Here is a 21,444-nt window from a genome sequence, read left to right as displayed (position 1 = left end):
AGGAAAAAGGAGTAGAAGTTGTAATCGGTGAAGAACACCTTGGGCTACACCTTGGACGTACATTTCATTGTCATTATCCACCACAGCAAGGTCTTTCTTATCTACAGATAAAGACAAAATACAGTTGACGTGTTTCATACATCAGGACAGTACCCATGCAATTGCTTTGTCCTCTGCAGAAAAGGATGAAACCAACAAACCAAAGAACCACTCATGTGCACCCCAGGTTTTGCCTTCTCAAATTAGGATTTGCGGTAAAGCATTGTGAAGGAGTTGTTTTAAAAGGACTAGGTGACCTCAGAATTACCAAGGCCTTTTGAAGCAATACCAGCTAAGACAAGTGAGGATGATCACAGTGAGATACTGCATTTCTCAGGACCAAAGGCTTACAGCTGGTGGAGATGGCGAAGGACCTTGGTGCTAGCATGGCACCTCCTTTAGAAGGTGTCAGGGTAGCCCATTTCCGCCTTGCACCACTGCTTACTTCAATAGTGGGTCTCCACTTCAGTGAAATCCTGTCAATACAAAAGGATAATTCAACACTTGGAAATCAAAGTTTATACCACTGTAACCTGCGAGCACGCTCTGTACACAACAGCACTATGCTGGGGGAAGTAAGTGGAGCTGAGCACATTAGGGGCACAGTTTTTAAGAGGAAACTCAGTATTTACTTTAAAGCAAAACATGTAGAATGAACACAATAAGCTAGTCATCACCTCTCACCTTTGGGGAGCTGGGGGATCCCATCCTTTTTTTTCTTGTTTAATTGCTCAACACTTAAAAATTAACTCCTTTCCTCCTGTTAGTAATACTCATTTTCTGTGTCTATTCTCATGGGCCATAGAGCCAGGTAAGACAAAAAAACCAAATGGCTGCCTTTTTCCTGAACAAGTCTCTGCTAAAAAGTAGCTATACCAATATTATAAGAATTATATTTCCTAATCTCTCCTGCCTGTGCCTGAAGGCATTTCCTCCTACCTCCTTGGAAAACTTCATACCATTTAAAAGCATCCCTCTTTATACCTTTTTCTGTCACACACTCCAATGCAACTGTGGCTGCCAGTGGCACACAGTGCTAAAGAAACGGTATTAGCTTGTGGCTACATAGCTTCAGAACTTCCTTTTTCTTGTGCAACAGCCTGTTACCCTTACAGGGCCAATCCAGAACCCATTGAAATCAACACACCGACTCCCCTGACCTTGGCAAGCTTTGGAGCACAGCCCAAATCCTCAGTGTCTCGGAGAGATTTTTACTTTTCCACTTAGTTGATCAGACCCCGGTGTGATTCTTCCAGTACTTTAGCTCTGACTCTTCCAGAATAGTCTTTTCTGTTCCAAATACCGTTCTTCCTCTCATGTTTCATTTTAAACAGCTTCAGCTACTTAATATATAGAATTTTTCAGGCACAAGTGTAAGAAACACGCTATTTAAAAACATAACAGAAAGACAAGAAAAATCAATTCATTGCAAAGTGAGATCCTTGCCAGGAAATTTCCAGTACCACCCAGTATTTTTAGCATTTGTAAAACTGAAAAATCAAAACACAAAAACTAAGCAGGATTGTTTTGAAAGTTTTCACTTTTTATCTATTTTCCACCAGCTTCTGCTGAATATTTTATTGCCATGCTGCAACATATTTATAATTCATCTCATCATTTCTTCAAATTTGTTAAGGAAAGGAATTGCAATACCTGTACAATCCTCTTGAAATTCTTCCGTGAATATGGATGTTTTCTGGTCGTTTTAGGAAACACTAAAATTCCTTACTTCAAAAATATTTATTTGTAATTGTCATGATCACTTAACAAATGGAAAATGGGCCTAATAAGCCACACTGTCTATTCATTGCTCTTTCTGAAATGAATTCCTCAACACTGGGAAGAGAAAAAGCGTTTTCCTGTGGTTAAAGAAAGTCCAAATTGCATGTTTGAAATCTCTTCTAATAAAAAGAGCAAAGCAATAAGCGGATTATCTCTTTAAACATAGTATAGGAAGGCTGGAGGCCCCGGAGACATTTTCCATAGCCTCTATCTCTGATGCATAGCAACATTATCTTCAACTAGAGAGGGTCCTATGACCCTGGAGCTCAATTTTAATTTGATCTTCTTTAAAGAGGTTTCTATGATTCCTCTCAAGTTATGCTGCATATTCTTATTTTGGGTTGGCTTTGTTTGGTTGTTTTTCTGTTGTTGTTTTTTTTTTAATCTGAGATAAAACAGCCTCAGCTTTTTGATCCACTGGTTTGATCGTGTTATATGGATTTTTCATGTAACCTCTTCCCTATCAGAACTAGAATATGCATAAGCACAAATGGTAGGCAAGTTTCAGCTGACAGGAAAGAGAAAAGCTTGGATAGAAGATTCCCCTCTAGGGCTTCCCTCCAGTTGCTCTAAGTTTCAGAACAGGTCTGCCTGGTCAAATAACCTGTGGGGTCAGGGTAAAGGAGACTTATACCCTCGGTGGGAAACACTGGCCAGCTGAAACAAGGGCAAACCTATTGCCTTTGGTGGGGCAGAGCTCCACCACAGAGGCTCAAAATCCCAAGTGATAACAATGCCCATTGCCAAAAAGAAGGAAATTGGGGAGCTCGGCTTAAATGTCTCTGTGCTGAAACCTGGCCCCAGACCCACTTGGCTTATGCAGCCACAGCAAGGGAGTTTCTGCAGATTCCCACCTCCTTTTTTCTCTTCCTTGTTCTGGAAAGGGCACTGCTGCTGAGACAGGGGCATTTTCTGCCAGGCAGGGTTATTTTCTCTATTTTCCTGTTCTCCATCTTTATCTCTGTCTGTGCATCCAGTCCTCATCATATGCTGCTGTTATTGCTGAGGCAAAAGCATTTACTCAGAGGCACTGATTTGAGTCGGCTGAGTATGGTCACAGCAGGCATCTGTGACTACTTGATGGGATTAGCAGATTATGAGAAAGCATGTTTCACTGTGGGGTTCCTGAGAAAGGAAAAATGGGCAGGTGGATGCTTGGATCTTGGTTAAACTATGCATGAAGGCCTGATGACCGTGTCAGGAAAATCGTAGACACAGGATCAGATGGACTACAGCAGGTCAGGATTGGAAGATCAAGCCAGCAAGCAGGGAGGTCTCTGGATTGTCCCATCATTTACAGAGGATCGAGATTTAAGTATTTCAGCCATTACAGGTGAGAGAAATCTGCACAGATCCCATCTGCACCATTTCTAAGATACATGTTGTGAGTGCTTGACAAAAGCAGCTTTTCTTTTGCATCAAACGGCTTTGCTGCAAAATAGCTCTGCTGCATCAATGCAGACTGAGCCCAGTGGGATTTGAACAGATGCATTCTCTTGTTAATGAAGGGCAGTTTAGAAGGAGCCAGGGGGTCACAAGTCCCTCATGGTTGTGCCCTGAAGTCATTGTGGATCTCTGCAGAGAACTGGGGATGTAAGAGAGTAGTTCTGCAGTACAGAAAGATGTCTGGTCCACACAGGGTGAGATTTATTCCTGTTAGATATTCTCATATAGTGTATCACAGGATTCTTCCAGAGTTGCTTGCTTCTTAGGTGTCTGCAGAATGATGAAAAGGAGAAAAAAGAAATGGAGGAAAATTATTCAAAAGGTGATGAATTAATTCTTAATGAGTAGACCCTGACATTTGTTCTGTTAGAAATGGCTCTAAGTGGTCTGCTGAAATGGAAGCTACTACAGTGAGAAATGTTGCTCCGCCAGAGACAAACGTGACTAATCCAGCCCAGGGGATAGAGATGCCTCCTTTACTTGTCACTCTTCCCCCAAAAAGCTGTCAGACAGGGAGGGGAGGGAAAATTGGACTTGGTAAAAAAATAAATCACTTTGGATTCTGTGAAGGAGGAATTCCCTGACCTCCTCAATCCTGTTTCTTCAACAGTTGAGTCTATTCCTCACGACCGTTCCTTGTGTAGACAAGGCGCTGACAGACTGATATTTTAAGCGCTGTGTGGCACAGGCCTGCTGTAAGCAAGGTTACACAGCAAGTAGCTGAAATGCCACCGGGTGAAGGAAGCCCTACCTACACTAGCATTTTCCCTGTTGCCACCTCCAAAGGGAAATGTTTTACAAAATGCTGACTCCAGGCACCTCCAAAGCATGTGGGATTAACCCCTCATTACCCAAGCTGGCTGACAGTCCAGCACGACAGCATGCAAATGCTTTTGTTTCAGGGGCTCTTTACCCTCCTTCTCTTTACCCTCCCTCTCCACACACAGCAGCCCACAGCAAGGGCTGGCCTGGAGTCTCTGCAGCAGGGTCGGCCACCATTCAGCAATCCCAGCTTCTGCTCACAGGCCAAACACACTGGCCTGCAAGTCTCACTTAAGGAAAACACCCTGTTATATTTTGGCACAGCCAGGTGGAGGAGGAGTGTCCCAGGTGGTCACAGCCCAGGATGACTGAGAGGGAAGCTGATGAAGGTGCTTGCGCCAGTAGTGGAAAGCACAGGCAAATTCTCCTGTGCAGCGATCACAGTGCACTGCCACTCACATTTCCTTCTGATCAGTACATGAATTCAGGACACTTGGTGGTGTCTGTTCTTGGTGTGAGACCTCATTCCATCCCCTCTCTTTGCTTTCTTCTCCTTTTCTCCTATTCCTGCTTCGGTCTTTACCCCAGCCTGGCTGAGACTACCAGCACCAGACCGACTCACACACAGATGCTTTTTTGCTCTTGCTTTGCTCTCGCTCTGTTTTACACACCCGCTACTCCCCAAAGCAGCAGTTGAGTGGTGTGGGCCACACACAAACGATTCAGCACAGCCCAGACAGCTCCACACTAGGGAGAAAAACCCACGCATACTGCATCTCATCATCCAGACTGAATCATTCCGAAGGGGGCAGCTGAGAAAGGTATACAGAAGAATAAATAGGACAGGGAGAAGGGATCAGGACCTATTGCTCTCTGTATCCAACTAGTTCAAAATGCAGCAGGAGCAGAAAGCCAGGGACACTGTCTTTTCCAGCATGTATGATGCATTGGGGTATAAGCCTATATAAAACAGACCATCCTTCCTCTCAACGATCAGATACCTGCCACTGTCTTTGCTACCACCAATCACTGTTGTGCCACAGCAGTAGCTGCAGGAGGCCAGAGCCCTTGGGACCAGACCACATGGCAAGTGGCTCTGACACAGAGGAGGCTGCTTGATTTTAGACCACTGTTTCCTAAAAGGTGGGAGTTGTGAAAATGCCTCAAATATTGGAAAATACTATTTTTCACAAAACAGAGGGATGGTGTCAACTGAAGCTGGCACCATTCTCCACACTGCTTAGGCAACCTGGGGAACTCTCCCCAGCCGGACATCAGTGGTAGGAAGCAGGAGACATTTTTCAGGAACAGATTCCAATATTAGAATAATGGAGGTATTTTTTAACAGGTAAGAGGTCTGGAGGGAAAAAGAACAACGAAGTTCTGAGGACAGGAAGGAAATGTTCCCTGGGGTGCCCAATGCAAGTTTTGCCCCTGTGAAACAGCTGATGCCTGCCAAAGGCATGGTAGAGGGCTGTGTGGGCCTCTGATCTGCTTCATGTGGCCCACACAACTGATCTGCACCTGCATATTCCTATTTGCAGCTATTTTCACTATGCAGGCTTTTAGTTCCTTGTCTCTAACTCATTACTCCCAGCCCAGAAAGAAGATCCGAGCTCAAAACTTGCCCACACTGCCTTATCCTGAGCCCCAGAGCTGACAGAGACTGTATCAGCCCAGCCTTAGTTCAGACCATCTTATATTCTGCTACCATGAGATGGCTCTCAGGTGTTTAATGCCAGTGACAGCAAAGCTGTGTCCAGAGTCTGCCCCCAGTGCCTATTCGTCTACCCCAGAGGACTTCTCAGCTGCCTAAATAACCTGGAAAGGATAAGAGTGGAGACCAGCATCTGGCCAACTCTCTGTGCACATCCATCCTGTTCAGAGCAATGCCAAACCCCTCAATGCCTTTCAGCATACGTCATACAGCAAAGCATCTGCACGAAACCAGGACTGCCAGAACTGGTAGAGCTGCAGGAGTGAGGGTTCTGCTGGAAGAGGGAAGATGGACTACATGTGCAGCCCAGCTGGTCAGTGGATGCCACGTCTCATTTTCTCCTTTCAGTGTGCCTGCTAGTGCCATGGTGACTCGGGGGGGTTTCTTTCCCCGTGTGTCCAGGGCATAAGGGAGCTCTCCAAGAGCAGGGCCCCAGCCCTTACCTTCCCTGGAGGACTCTTTCTGGGTGACAGGTTGTTTGTATTGTCCTTGATGATAGAATAGACATCAACTTGCTGCAAATCCAGGCACTGCAGAAGAAGAGAGAAGAGATTAAGGGTCAAATAAATTACTTAGGTTTAAAGACAATTAATGGCCCACTGGGTTGTTCCCCATCTCATGCCTGACATTTTTTAGGAACTGCCATCTCCAAAATGTTGAAGTTCCTGACCTAAACTTGAGCAAACAGAAAATTCCTTTCCCCTGAAAGCTCTGCAGTGCAGCTGCATCATCTTCCTTTTTCAGGCTCACAGGGGCAGGCTTTGATGTTACCTACCCTGCGTGAGGCAGTGGAGAAGAATGCCAATGCTACCACTTTCTTTCACTTCAGATTGTCCCAGAATGCAGGATAAAGACCCCTCTGCCTCATGGAAGGATATTGTGCACCATGTGGACCACAGGTAATGGGCAGTGCTCTGCACTCAGAACTGTTTAGGCGCCTGACACCCACAAGCTCTTGCTCATGGTTATTCTGGGCATACAAAGGTGAGAAGAGGGGCGAGGCTGTCAAAAATGGGAAACCCTACCTCAGGCAAGATTCCTGTTTATTGTCTGGGGTTTTTTTCCAAGCTGGATCTCTCTTTTCTTCTTAGAGTGAGCAAAGAATAATAATAATAAAAATCAATACACTCCCAGGCCCTCAAACATACCCATGGTCCTACACAGCTACACAAACATACACATGCCCTGCATGAATATGCACCCACTGGTCCCCCAGGTAATCATGTCACAGGAGATGCGTGTCAGTTTGAGTGATGTTCCAGATCTGCCTGAAGGATCAAACATAACAATCAGGAGGACTTTTCCGTGTGTGTTTCAAGGATGACAGCAGGTTGCCAAGGTGGCTGTTTCTCTGGCAACAGGAAGATGGGAGGAGCTCCGGCCGCAAGAGGGGCAGATGGTATTAGTGGAGAGACTGCAAAGGGAGCGAGGCGCCCTGCAACGCAGCAAAGAGGAAGAGCAAAACATGGAGGCCCGATTCTGGGGCTGCCCAATCACCTGAAGCCTCATCATTTTATCCAGAGCTACAAACACTCAGTATATTTCGGGATCATGGCCAGCAGGATGGTGGTTTGAACAGGACCAGATAGAGGAGCAGCATTTGCAAGCTGAGCTTGGAACAAACAAGCACTCGGACAGGAGGGGGCACAGAGAATGGAGCACCACACGGCGCTCCCATTCCCACCCCTCCTCTGGGAACAGCCACATTATTTCACCTGTCTGCTTCCCATTCCAACCACCCACCTGCCTATACAGACATTCCCAACTATTCACGTGTACACTCGCGCGCACGGAGAATCCCATTTCCCCATCCTCATTTTCAGTTCTCTTTGTGATGCTCGCAGTGAGGACCCCGTCCCACATGTTGCGCTCCCAGCAGCCTGGCACTGTGTCCCCTTGGCAGGACAACAGGCAGCCTCTTTCACTGCTCTAGTCTGACTCCACTCGCAAGCAAGCATCCTTTTGGTGTTTAACCTCCAAAAATCATTCCCTCCCTCTGCGAGCCCTCTTCCCATGGAGGCTGTTGACAGTGCTGGTCCTTTGCTGGCTCCTTGGAAAGCTGGTTTCTCCAGTCACCATTTGCAAATTAATTACTTTTCCTTGGTCGCTGACCACCTGCTACTGTCACAGTGGAGGCACACAGGCCTCTCTCCTCCCTGCTGGCAGATGCCTGCCCATCCCCGAGCAGCCTCCTTCTCTCCCTTGCACCATGAAAAGCTCCTGTGCTCTGGAACCCGCCTGCACTGCAGGGGTTCTGTTTGCTGCTCTAAAAAGCTTATTTGAAGTGTAAAGTGGATGAAGCAAGTCCCTTGGATTATTATTTCCAAGCTGCTTGTTAACAAGGCAGCTGAGCTGGAAGACAGAGGAAAATACAGGTTTGGGTCTGGGCAATGCAGTGAGGTAGAGCTGCTCTAGTGACGCAGGAGGGACAAAGAGGTCAAGGAACAACTGGCAGTGTAGTGGGAACAAAGAGGGTGCCCAGCGGCCCTCTTATTATCTGGGCTTTTTGCTACCTGCTGCTTTTCACTGCATAAACCTACCCCCAGGGACCACGAGGTGAACAGTGGCACCAGGAAGAGACAGCGGGGAAGGCATTTGCTCCTAGAGATATTCAGCAGGATGGCTTTGCAGAAGGTGTGCTAGGACCCTTCCCACACCAGGGGTGAGCCTTGCTGCTGTGTAGGATAACATGTCATGAGCAGCACCAGCCTGTTCCAAGCCTTTGCTTTGATGTCCAGTGCTGCCTCCTGTCTCTCCTCTCAGTTCCAGGCCTACAAGGACACTGTGACTCCTTGATGTGGCTTGTCTCCAGAGTCTGACCTCTTGCTTTCCCCCAAAGATAGCCCATCTGGCACATGCTGGCTTCCTGTCCCATTCCCTAATCACTGACCTCCTTCTTTATCTCATCACTTGGAGTTGCTTCTCACGCATCCTTTCAATTTCCTTGCCTTAGCTTACCCCAACGCTGAAGACAGATTTCTGCCCTCTCCATGGATTAAGCACTGTGTTCAACACCCGATTTGACAGCAGCAGGTTTTCACAACACACCTAGTTTTCAAGCGCAGTGAGCAGAGCTGGGTTTACACCATGCAGAGTCCCAACACAATTTGGCAGTGGATCACCAGAGTCATCTTTCAAAGGAAATAGGTTTGTCGACTTCCCACTCCCCTCGCATGTCCTGAGGGCCCATCCAACACAGGGTCCCCACCCCAGGGCTCTCCCCCTCTTTCCCCCATGCTCCCCCCTGCTCTCATCATGTGCCATGTGTGCGGTTGGAGCTGCTGCTTCATGCCTGAACGAGTAACCCCGCAGCAGCTGCTCCACGATAAAGGACCCTCCATTGGGCAGGCTTGTACCCCCCGGCACGCACAGGCAGGAGGTGGTCCAGGCTGCTTACAGCTCTGCCGAAGAGGGCTGAGTGCCTGCTCTGCACACCATACTGGCTGCGAGCCCTGCACAGCTGGTGTGTGGTTAACGGGCCTCGGGGAAGGCTGTCTGGGCCAGGTCCATAGGGCTGCGGCAAGCACAGAGGCTCAGCCAGCTCCAGGCACTGCTTGTGCCTAAAGCTGCCTCTGCTGGCTTGCTGGATTAGCCTTCGCGGGGCCTCCTGAACAGAACAACATGATGAAACATGTAATTAAGATGGAGCTAAGGATGCATGACGAGGCCGACTGAGCGAGAAATGGATTTGATTTTTTTTTGTCTCCTTGCAGAAATCATCCACTTCAGCAGGAAACTACCCATTTGGATTTTTATAAGCCTGAATTAAAAATAAATTACTTGATACAAATGAAAAGGTTTATAACCTGCAACCTCCTTTACCCAAAGCATTGCTTTTTGCCCAGAATAAACATATCACGTACAATACACAGTGGTTTCTTTTAAACCTCTACTCCAAAAATTCAAGGGCCACAAAATGGTGCACCCCCTCCCCTGCCTGTGAAGTGAGAATGAGAACAGGGCAGGCCCATCCTCTTGTTCATATCTGCCCCTGATCAGGTCTCCTACCTCCTTGGCAGAGCTTTGCTCCTCTCTGTAGTACACTCTCCAGGGCTTCGCTTTGTTTAGTTTAAATGATTAATGCAGCAGAGCTCACAGGTTTTCCTTGGAGAGACGTTTCCAGCCCTTACAGACCCTGCAGTTAGAATGGTTTCCTAATATTCAGGAAATATCCTTCTCTACTAACCTTCATTTTATGCCTCCTTGTTTGTCCCACAGATCATGGGGGTGGGGAAAAAACAACCCTTCCCTTTGTAGTGGAGCAGCCCTCCCATGGGAGTAAAAGGAGAAAAAGGAATCCATTTTAAATGGATCTGGATGGGTTCTAAATGGGATTATGGGTCATGGCTACTTGAGGTAGCTGAGGTCTGGGCCTGACATTTCAGGAGAGACACTCCAATCCTATTACCTATGACACTGAGCCTACTGGCGTCAAGGTGTGGGAGCAGTTGGTGTTCCCCAGTTTGGGGAATGGAAAAGGAAATCCTACTCTATGAAAATGGGAGATGCTGCAAGAAAGAGACTCCTTTCACTTTCTTCCTGCCCTTTTCTCCCTGAGACAGAAACTGCAGGGTCTGTGACAGACACTAGTTAAGGTGTCACAGCAGGAGGGATAAACAGCTGGGGCTGTTTTGGGAAGCACATCTCTCTGCCCCTTTCCCAAGCTGTCATTCTCCAGCTGGGAATGTCATGTCCATGAGACACTCTACAGTACAAAGTGGGGCTAAGATCCCATCTTCCTGTCTCCTGGAAGACCTTCCTCTTCCATCACTAGGGAGCCCCCTCTGGCCGAAAGCCTCCTGCAGCTCTGTGCTGCTACACTGCTGACAGAGGATAGGGTGCTGCCCCACACGATACAGTGCAAGGCTTTGGCACTGGGGAGGCCATGAGTGAGACCAGGATGGAGACACACAACATGCATAGTCCTGAGAGGAGCTAAGCAGGGCAGAGCACAGGGTCATCAGTACCAAGCTGGTGCACAAGTATTTGCTTGTGTTTCATACAATGATACTGGTGCTGTCTGTACCATGGCAGAGCAGGAAAAGGAAGGGTTGTACCATGTTGCGAACAGAAGGGATGGAGGGTGATTATGATACTCACATCATAGACAGGAGATGGTGGTGGTGGGACAGCTGAAGGGGGCTGGGTTTCCACCTTCTGTCTCAGGATATTTAGCTGGTTCCTTTTAGGGCACAACACCTGCTCAGGACAAGACACCAAATGACACATTGGGAGCAAACACCATCTTCCCAAAGTGAAGTGAACACCAATGTCATGTCAAAGCCAGCTGCTCGCATACTCCCTACCTGCTTTCACAGGAAAGAGTGCTGGCACTCTGCAACGTGTGGCCTAATCCTTTTCCTCACCACAGGGTTAAATGGTCTGGTGACTTACCCTGGAGCAGTGGAACGGAGACCTGGGCTCTGTGCATTCATAGAAATCACTTCCACCACTGAAACTTAGGTGGATGGAGGGTTCAAGTATTTAACAGCACACAACAATGCTGTAGGACAGAGAGTAAAGCAGGGCCCTGTTCAAAGTGTGCAGGGGAATTTCAAAGAAGCAAGATGACTTCTATGAGGATTTGGCCAGGAAGCTTTTGCTAATAACCAGTCTAAAGAGCACAGATGACCATTAATGATGACATATAGTCAGTGATATGCTAATGTATAAGTCCAGCATGTGGTTGAAGGAAGAAGGTCTCTTCCTCTGAAACGTTTCTTGTATCAGATGAGCTCTCCTTGAGCACGTTTCATCCATGCACAGATAAGGGTTAGCCCTGCTCAGCAAGCAAAAGAAGAGGCAGAAAAGGCAGAAGGCTTTGCTGAGTATCTCTGTTCTAATTCAGAAAGAAGTGGGATGATTATATTCACATGACATGAAAACGATGAACTGCTTTCCAGTCCATTAGTAACTAAGGAGGATGCTAAATAGCTTCTCTTAAAGATAAACATTTTTAAACCAGCAGGTCTGAGCAAGCTGTGGTGAGAAATATGGGCTGTGTTCTGCAGGAGGGCAAATGTAATGTCTGCAAGATCTCTTTGGGCCCCAAGGAGAACCCGCAGGTCTGACACTTGCTGGCCCACCTCAAAACCTAGAGATGCCAATTGGCAAGTCGTGACAGTGCCTCCCTCATCATCCCCATGGAGACGCTGTCTAGGCAAACAGAGATGGGGGCCCGTCTCCAGCCTAGTCACTCTGCTGCTCACACCCCTTCCCCCTCCATCAGACTGCCTGCAAAGGAAGTCTCACGAGATTCGCAGGTCTGCCAACTGCCGCCATTCTGTTTTCAACCTCCTGATGTCTGACTGTGTGTGCTGAAGCCTGATGCTCCTTGGAGTCATACTGTACCACTAGCACAGCCTCCACATAAAAATGCATGCAGAGTCTGCTGTTGTGTTGGCAGAGGGCAGTTTGAAAGAGTAAATATGGGGCATACTTTACCTAGAAAAAAACAATCCGCAAATTCCATTCTAAAAGACACCAGGGGGTTTTAAGCCAGCCTGGAGATCTCTGGAAGAACACAGAGGATGTTATTTGAACACCTGAGGGTGGCAGTACTAGGAGCAGTAGGTTTCCCCCAAACAGGGATTCCAGTATCATAAAACCAGAGTTTTTTCCATAGGCCCCTGTCTCATCCAGATTTTCAGCCCTACTTCTGTCTTTTCTTTTCTTGCTCTCTGCATCATTTCTTCCCCACTCCTGCTTTCCCTTTTGCCCTCAGCTACTCATCCCAGCTTCTACTTCCTTACCCAGCTGATCCCAACCTGTGCTACTAATCTGCTCACCTGAAGGGCCCTGTCGGTCCAGTCCTAACACTCTCCTCCACACTCCAGTGCTTCCTCACTCCAGATTCCAGTCCCAATTTCCCTCCTGAGGCTCCTTCCAGCCTCACAGAATCACTGCTGTTGGAAGGTGCCTCTGGAGATTGTCTTATTCTATCCCCATCTGCTCAAAGCAATGTCAACTAAAGCAAGCTGCTCTTCAGGTCTTTGTTTCCCTTTTTTTTCCAAGTTAATTGGGACTTCCACACAGGCTTGCTTGGCGTCCTTGTCAAGACCTTCCCCTCTCACTCTGCCTCTTAATGTTTTCTCTGCCAAACAAAAGCCCAAGGCTCTGGTCCCCATCCCCTCCATGATGCAAATTGCTTTTTTCTATAGTGCCCGAGCCATGGCTCAGGAACGCAGTTGCACAGCCTCCTTGCAGTCAGGTTGTGCCCTTGAACAAGAGTAGTCTCCATCATGAAAGAGGATTAGAAATGGGGAAAGTCCTGCCCTTCTCCTGCCACCAGAGCTGCAACAGACTTGCTTGAGTGCACAGGACATTACCTGTCTAAGTGGCACCATGTGGAAAAGCAGCCTCACAAGGGCTCCTTTAGACAACTGGGCTGCTAAATTGACAAGAGCCACAACTGAGCAGGCACAAACTGTAATTTTCCAAAAACCCATCACAAGACTATATATTCTTGAATATTTTCAGGGCCAGCACAACTGCTAGTGTGACTTCTTGCCTTGTGCCAGATCCTTGCTCTAAAGCAGAGCATGCTGGAGTCCCAGTGATTACCAGAATTTCTTTAATGGACAAATCAATGACCCATTTTGTCTCTCCTATAATCTTTTTTTTTCTCAGAAAGACTCAACTTAAAAAAAAAGAAAACAAACCTAAGGCAGACACCCAACATGGAAAATTTCAGCACAGGGACTTCCAATCCAGCCAAGTTAGAAGCAAATGAAATAAATTCTTAGAATGGGTCGTGTCAGATATTGCTTTTTATTCGGTTATAACTTGCCTTTCTTTTCCACAGAAGCAGAGCTGTTGCAGCTGTGCTCAATGCAGCAAGAAGAACTGTAAAGGTAATGAGGACTTCCCACCCATAAGAGGTCTCTACGTACCCTGTACCTGTAAGAAAGAAGGCAAAAGATTCACAGTGTGAGTGGAAGTTACAATCCTGCTGTATCTTTAACCCTGCAGAAAGTCATGAGAGAACTAAAATAGAGAAACTGTGTGGAATACGGTAGTGCAGATGCTCACACCCTTCAAAACCTTCAGTCTGAGTGAACAGAGAGCAGGGTGCAGCTGACGAATCACGCAAAAGAGACAGGATATAAACAGCTGCACTTCATATTGGTTAGAGGGAGGTGACATATGAGAGCCAAGAAGGTGGTAGGTAGAGGCTGGCTTAGAGTCTTCAGTGGTAGGGGCAGAAAGACAGATGGTCTGGCACACAGGCCACACAAACTAGGAGGGTGGGTACTGCAGGCATCCTCTGACCAGTGCAGCAAAGCTATTTCATCACAGCTCTTTGCATTTACACTTTCTAAGAAGTTTTCCATATCCAGCATTGCATTCAGTGGTGCAAATCCAGCCAGTCAGCAGCATGCATGTCTGTGCATTAATGGAACAACTGACCCCTTGTACCACGTGGGAAAGGGGAAGGGATTACAGTGAGCCCCTGACGTGTTTGTGAGCCACCAACAGTGAGTGCCTAGCCTGTAGGTCTGATTATGGCAAGAACCCTAACCACTGACCTTGCATTCAACCGTCTCTGTCATGCTGCTAAAGGCCAAAGCACACTGTCTCCTGAACAACAACACCTAAAAGCACACTCTGACTCCCTGGTTAGACCCTGGCTTTAAGCCTGCTGTTCCCAGGAGACTGCAGCAGGGCAGATAAAAATCACTGCAACTTCGTGTCCCATCTGCACACTGGGAACAGTAGCACAGGTCACCTGTGCAAAGTGCATTTAACTCTGATGGCATTAAGTATTTGGCATAAAGTATTATTCCCACCTGACTTCATAGCATGTTTGGGTAGAGAAAAAGAAAAGATCATCTTTTCATAGCCAGATCCAGCTGATTTATAACCACCTACCCTTTCTTTCTGGTTGTTTGCTTACCTCTAGCAAGGACAAACACTCCATTTCCCATCTTGTGTATGTTATTCCATTTGACGTCACAGTAGTATGTGCCAGTAGAAGAGGTGTTTTCAAGCGGCTTGATTGTGTGTTTGTAAGATACAGTAGCAGTCTTATTCTCTTCTCCAGGAGGGATGGTTACACTTTCCAACTTACTGTAAATGGATGTTTTCTGGCCCAATGAATTAATCCAGTAATAGAAGATTGAAAAAGTGGTGTATTTTGGCATATAAGGGAAGATGACTGTACAGGGGATGGATATTCCCTCCTCAAGCAGTGCAACTTGGATTGGAGGCTTCTGCCGTACACTGACGCTTGCCCCTGTAAGGGTAATAATGGTTAGCAGTCTCCTAACATCACTTTAAGTCAGGAGCAGCCTGCTGCCCCAAAGACAGGGTTGCACTGAAAGCAACTGTATGTCAGGAAGTGCACCCGTAGCACGCAGTGGTGGCCCTTGTCATAGATGGAGTGATTCAGAGCACATGCCCTGTGTGATCTGCCACATCTCTTAGGTAATTGCTGTATGATTTGCGATAGCCTGTTGCATTTACAGGCTTCCCCTTTTCCCTTGTGAGCTCCTCTGTACAACACCAGTGTGCAGAAAGACAGGAAATGAAGCAGGAAGTGAACTGATTTTGCAGTGGTGTGAGACTGTATTTACAGCAGATGAATAGAAAGCAATTTTTCAAGACAAATGCTAGCTGGGCATCTCTTGAAACTCCCGAGTTACAAACCTCTGCTTGGGCATCTCCATGCAGCCATGTGATGCCTGCACCAGTGAAGGTGCTGTAGGCAAAGCAGGTGTTGTTGGTGGACTGTGTATTTCTGAAGCACGAGTGAGGAAGGAAATTACATATTTTGTACAGGGGCCAGCACCAGGGCCATGAGAAATAAGACACAGCTTAATCACTCCAAATTTTTACTGCTGTAAATGAGCAGCAAAGCATAAGACTCGATGCTAGATATGGGAACTATCTGCAGAAGACTGCAGATCTTAAGTATCTGTATGTGACAGTATCTTAGGCAGAGAGATGGGAGATCGTGCCCTTCGTGCGCTTCCTCCTTACACAGACAGGGCTGTTGAAAGTGATCTATCACTGCAATTCTTTAGACTACGATGTCGGGAGTTACAAGAGGGGATGAATAAGCACAGATGGAAAACCACACCATAGTTCACTCCCTGTTTTGTTTAATAAAAAATCAAATGCTAAGAGTGAGCCATGGGCTAGTAAGGAGCCCAGGGAGCAGGACCTCTTTCGCTTCTCAGCTGAATCCAGGTTTAACATCAGGCAGTCTCAGAATCTGTTAACAGCTGACATGAAGCCACATATAAAGCAACTTAAGAAGAGGTCCCTGCAAACTACCGTTGTCTTTAAAAAAGGAACTGGAAACTTACACACAAGTCTTCTTACAAAATGAAGGATTCTTTCAGAGACATGAAAATAAAAGGCGGGGGGAGGAAGGAGTAGAGAGATAAAGAAGGAGATAGGCATGCTTTTCCATTCATGCTTTTGATGGGATTCCCTGGAGTTCTGCATTTATAAGCAGGCTCATAACAAGGCATTAAACCTGTCCCTGAGCACAACCAGGCTTGCTTTCCTGTCATCATGCACTAATGCTGCATCGCAACAGCAGCATCACCTCTGCACAGTGGGACTCAGTGTTGTAAAAGGCAACGCAGCCATAGGGCAGCTGAATGCTAAGCACTGAGGAAGGGTCGTGGGGGGCAGCAATGGAGGAAGAGTGTGGCCACTGTCCAAAAAGGACTGTTAGGAAGTAATGTCTGTAAAGGAAAATCCTCTACAGACGATATATAGCCAGTGACAATGGCCAGAGAGTAAGGAAGAGCTTAGTTTACATCACTAGAAAAAGGTTCTTAGATGTAAAAGCAACTGAGATACAATACAGTCCTAAGGGATGTACCCAATTTGTTGTGAGCATGCAGTCCTTTGGACACTAGATACAGTATTATGGAAAGACGGTGACAGAAAATCCTGCAGACACTGTAGGAGTGATAACCCGAGTGGTCTCTTCTGGGCCTTATTATCCAAAATCATTCATCATCCTTCTCCTGATCTCTACCCAGCAGAACACACATGAATATAGTTTCTACGTAAGACATGGCTAAGCACTGCTGTAACAAAACAGAAGAGAGATCCATCTTCTTACAGTATCCCAGGGGCCATTAGCTTGAGAATAACATACTAGGGAAAAAGCCAAACCATTTTATTTAGGTTATCTAACCCTTCTCCCATGTTCCTTCTTTCCTGAGGATTCTCTCTCTCTGCTTTGAAATGCTTAAAAGACAGAAATAGCAGCAGCATGCCAATTCCTAGAGGGGATCTCTGGAAATTAGCAAAAGATAGCAGCTGGAAACACTCTAATATGAACAAACGTGAGAGTAAACAAAAGGAATAAAAACTCACGGGTTTACCTCCACACTGAAGCAACCAAAGAAACAGGAAGATGACTTTTAGAGTAGAGGCCATGATGAGGGGGTCAAAGGCTGGAAGACAGCAACCAGACACAAAGATCCAAAAGGCAAAAGAGATGGGGGTTGTAGGATATTTCCACGCCCGGGCAGCTGGTTGATCCTCTCCTGTTTGTGAAGGGATGTCAGGATGTACACACACTGCTTTTGCCAAGTTGTTCCTGGCAGCTGCAGCTCTTCTGCTTTTCAGTAAGACTCCTCCCCACACCAGGTTTCATATCTCTGTACTGTTACAGTGGTGTTACACCTACCAGTGGGTGCCCAAAGATTACACTATAAACTCTTCAATGCATTGAGCTTTGCCTCCCAATGACTATAAAACATCCCACTCATTCCAAGCAACCTTTGTCACCTTCCACAACGACCGAAGCCTGATGTTGGAATAGGGAAAAAAAAATGCGCTCTGACTGATGCTGACTGAAGCCATTTGAGGTGAATGTGGTCAAATTCAGGGAAGGATTCAACTGATTCTGGAGCAATGGACAAGCTTAAAAGTGGCACAGTGGGATTTTTACCATGATTTTGCAAGGATTTGTTTACACAGTTATTTTGGAACAGCTATTCCTGAATGTCTCACTGCATGGACCATCCAGGTTTTGGAATAAGGGCACGTTACTTCTACTTATCTTAACCAAGTGCTTTGTTCACATGGGGAAGCTACTGAGCAGTGCCACAGGGTGTGGACTCAGGGCAGAGTAGCAACATTAAACTCCCCCTTTATGTGAACACTCAAGTGTGGGATCCCCTATTTTGCCTTCAACACAGGAAACAAGTACCAACATCAACAGTCAGTATAGAGGAACAGCTCTGCTGTATTCTGGACTGTACAAAACTTCCCTCCACAGCCAACTCCTCTACTAGGTCACTTTGGAGAAAGGCACTCTTATTCCAGAAGTGAGAACAACTGGACAGCAAATTCATCCCTAATGGCTGGGATGTTTCAGACCCACACAGCTGGCTCTGAATCAGCTTCGCTATATAGGCAAGCCTTAAGAAATCTATTGTAGGGGAATCTAAAGAGAGCCCTTTGAAGAAGACAACCCTCTTTTTGTGGGAGGATCCTGACGCCTATACTCATGAAGAGTCTTTGATTTTGATGAAAGCTTGTTTTTAGCTAAGAAATCTGCAATGCAACAGCTGAGCAGCGTCTGACTCGAAAAAACCCTAATGTCTGAGAGGTCTTAACTTCTCTCTTGGCAGCTTCCTCCTTTCGTACTTTTTGCGAGACATTTGTGCTGTCCACAAGAAAGCACTTTGCTGCAATTTCAAGGGTGCCTGCGCACATGGGGTGCTTTGCTGTGGAGATTGGTGGGAGACAGCTGTGCAGGAAATACTGAAGAAGGTAGATGAGCCTGTCATCAAAATTGCTCTCTCTGAGTTGATTTATCCCTCCAGACTTTGTACGAGCAAGGTTTGCTCCAAAACCACCTTTGGTTTTCAGCATTTTTCCTCCCGTTCAGCCTGGGACAGGTCCTCAGGAGGAAGGGGTCTTGACACAGGGGGTGGCTTGCAGCTGCAGCTACTGCTGCCCCCAGAGCCTAGGGATGACTCCAGTACCTTGCTGAGAGAGAGCCCTGACAGATGGGGAGAGGAGCAAGTGGCTCTGTATGGCTCTTGAAGGCTGGTGCAGCAGCTGCACTCCTCTAGGGAAGGTTTAGCTCAGATTAGCCAAAACCAACTCCTCTCCCCAAGACATGCTGATGTGAGCTGCACGAAGCTGGTCTCAGCTGGAAATTACTCCTCGCAGGTCTTAATGCTGAACAGCAAGGACAATCAAGAGTGGTAACAAGACACTTGGGGCTCACTTGGTGTTTCAGATATGTAGGCACAGATCAGGCAGCTGTGGCTCTGAGGGGCTGTTGGAGCACAACAGTGCTCAGCAGCATTTCTCAGGCCTGAACAGCACCTCAAGGTAGCTGGAGGAAGGAGGGAGAAGGGGGCAGGCTCTTACTACACTCCTGTGGAAGAGCGCTACTGAACAGTGAGGGCCTCCTCTGCTCTTCTATCATGCTCATCCCCATGGTAGCACACAGCTTTGCAATTTCCAACATTGATGTATTTCTAGAGGACAGAACATGCTGCTCCTGCCAGTGATGTGTTTTAACAGTTATCAGCATTTATCTGCTTCAGGAATTCAGAGCGATAAGTGGATTAAGTGCGGTAGGTTTGTGGGGCTGCTGGGTCAACATCATCCTTACGTCTGTTCCCTTCTCTTCCTAAAAACAACCCTGTTGCCACTCTAAATGCCAAGTCCTGGAAATATTACTCTCTGGAATTAAAAAAAAAAAAAATAGAGAGAGATCTAGTATTTCAAAAGAGATCACACATAAAACCCAGCTGTGGGATTAGAGGCACCGCACGGCCAGAAATACATTCACTGCTGGGATTTGCTATGGTAGAGCTCGCTGAAAAGAAATGGCTTTGAAACGACTACCCAGCAGCTATTAACTGCGAGACAGGATGACATTCTGTTCCTCAGAGCCTAAAGGGAGCCTGGATCTTTGAATGTTAAATTCTAATTCAATTTGGTCTGGAGATTCTGGACTGGGTTTTAACCTTCGAGACATAAATGGGGGAAGATGAAGATGAAGAAGATGGGGAGTTTTGTGTTTCTCTTGCCAGCCTGTGGCAGGGCTGAACTGATCCCCCCTAAAACTTAGGTTTTGGAGCCAACCGGAATACCTGTGCCAAAGGAAATAAATTATAAAGCTCCAAAGGAACAGGTCATTGTATGACCTTCACTCATGCATTATACAGTACACTGCTGCATGTGAGCTGGTCCCTGCAGCATGATGAGGAGGGAACTGCCTGTCCAGCTGTAGCCCTGCAACAGCACAGACTGTTCAGGGTCTCTATGGCTTGGTTCTTCCTTTGATGCAGGGAATGCTGATCACTTCCTGAGACTAAATATATGATTGGGCTAGGTGCTAGCAACAGTTTCTGCTCTTAGCTGGAAAGGGTCCGTTAATTTCACTCAAGCGCCGTTAAAAGCCCGTGACAGTGGCCAGCATTCCCAACTGTGAGGAAAAGCACATTGTTCTGGCGCGCACAGAGGACGAGTTTGGGCAAGCGCTGAACCTACCAGAATTGCCTGTTCACAGCTGTGTCCAATGTACACCCACAAGTAAAGGCACATACACACACGTGCCCACACATGCCCCCCCCGCCAACTCCAGGCAAAGCGTTTGTTCAAACAAAAAGGCTGCTGCTAGCCAAGGCAAAAGCAGTGCTGCAGAGACCACAACAAAGCCTCTTTATTGCTGAAGCGTTTAACACCACAACCATCCAAAAGAGAAACACCGCTTGGCGCAGAGAAAAACTGCAGCAACTCAGCAAGCCTGATTGCAGAGAGCGCTTCAGAGCATTCCCCAGCACAGCAGCTCCGGATTTGCTGCCTTGTCAGAGACCAGCTCAATCCCCCATCGCTGGAAAGCCAGCCAGCGGCAACACACGCACCTCTGAGGATTCACAGTCTCTTTGACTCCTCTAACTCCAGACTCCGAGGCGTACAGTTTCCCTCCGTCTGGCGGCAGGAGCGATAGGAGAGCCAGCGCGAGCGGGGCTGTACCTCTGCCAGCAATTTTACCACTGTTGTGTGTCGAGTGCCTCTCCAGCAGGGCTGGATGATGCCGAGGTAAAAGCTGCCAATGCCCTCGCTATGTTTCTACCCGTTGAACTGCTCTAGGGAAGAGAACAATCAGCAGCTCGTGGGGAAACCAGAAAAAGGAAGGTGTTGACACTACCGTGGGGAAGGGAGGGGGCACTTCTGAGATTCCCGTTCACCAGCAGAACGAGCCTGCCTCAGAAATCACCCCGCTCCTGCTCTTTTCCTGCTCATCTACTGGAAAGATTCCCAGAGACTAAATTACCGTCACACGCCTGCTGCGCTCGCAGGGGCTGATGCTGCGTGCCCGAGCCTCAGCCCCGCCGTGCTCCCTGCGGCTCCCCTTCACGGGCTACCCGTACAGCCCGTGTGGCAGGCCGGGCCGAGCTGGACTTATCCTGGAATGGCTCTTTGCCTTCCCGGGCTGACACCTGCCCGCAGAACACCTTCCTGGCCGGGCCTGCGGATGAAGCAGGGCCAGGCAGAGCCGCTCTGCTGACGGCCCACGCTTCGCACACCCGTGCAAGGGGGGATAAAGCTCCCCGCAGGCAGCTCACCCGCACCGGGAGGAACAGCAGAGCCGCCTCGGCCGAGGGCCACCCGCCTGCGCCCCCGAGCCCCGGCCTGCCTCGGCCGCCGGGCTGAGGGGCGGCGGCCGTCACCCGCCGAACCCACGCCCTCGCCCACAA

General features: G+C 47.6%; 1 protein-coding gene across 2 annotated transcripts; it reads right to left on the bottom strand.

The window, feature by feature from the left end:
- Positions 1 to 1,561: 1,561 nt before the first annotated feature.
- Positions 1,562 to 21,037, bottom strand: NFAM1 (NFAT activating protein with ITAM motif 1). Of its 2 annotated transcripts, XM_065676800.1 has the most exons (7): positions 21,021 to 21,037; positions 20,608 to 20,827; positions 14,643 to 14,981; positions 13,536 to 13,645; positions 10,847 to 10,945; positions 6,190 to 6,276; positions 1,562 to 3,537 (listed from the first exon to the last, which is right to left on the bottom strand). In XM_065676800.1, the coding sequence occupies exons 3-7, from the start codon at positions 14,887 to 14,889 to the stop codon at positions 3,478 to 3,480; spliced, it is 603 nt and encodes a 200-aa protein (XP_065532872.1). In that variant the 5' UTR covers positions 14,890 to 14,981; positions 20,608 to 20,827; positions 21,021 to 21,037; the 3' UTR covers positions 1,562 to 3,477. The 2 variants fall into 2 exon arrangements, with proteins under 2 accessions (XP_065532872.1, XP_065532863.1); XM_065676791.1 differs by lacking the exons at positions 20,608 to 20,827; positions 21,021 to 21,037 and adding an exon at positions 17,095 to 17,341.
- Positions 21,038 to 21,444: the final 407 nt, after the last annotated feature.

The sequence above is a fragment of the Lathamus discolor genome, chromosome 1 (genome assembly GCF_037157495.1).
Source record: "Lathamus discolor isolate bLatDis1 chromosome 1, bLatDis1.hap1, whole genome shotgun sequence".
Taxonomy (NCBI): domain Eukaryota; kingdom Metazoa; phylum Chordata; class Aves; order Psittaciformes; family Psittacidae; genus Lathamus; species Lathamus discolor.
The sequence above is the reverse complement of the archived record's forward strand: the minus strand, read 5'-3'. Positions and strand labels throughout refer to the sequence as shown.

Bases quoted from the DNA above. Each gene is read 5' to 3' on its own strand.
- NFAM1 (XM_065676791.1), bottom strand. From the start codon at position 17,149: ATGGCCTCTACTCTAAAAGTCATCTTCCTGTTTCTTTGGTTGCTTCAG. The intron at 6,277-10,846 runs GTGAGTATCATA...CTTCTTCTGCAG, and splicing joins CACCATCTCCTGTCTATGAT to TGCCTGGATTTGCAGCAAGT. The intron at 3,538-6,189 runs GTAAGGGCTGGG...ATCATTCTGCAG, and splicing joins GAAAGAGTCCTCCAGGGAAG to ACACCTAAGAAGCAAGCAAC.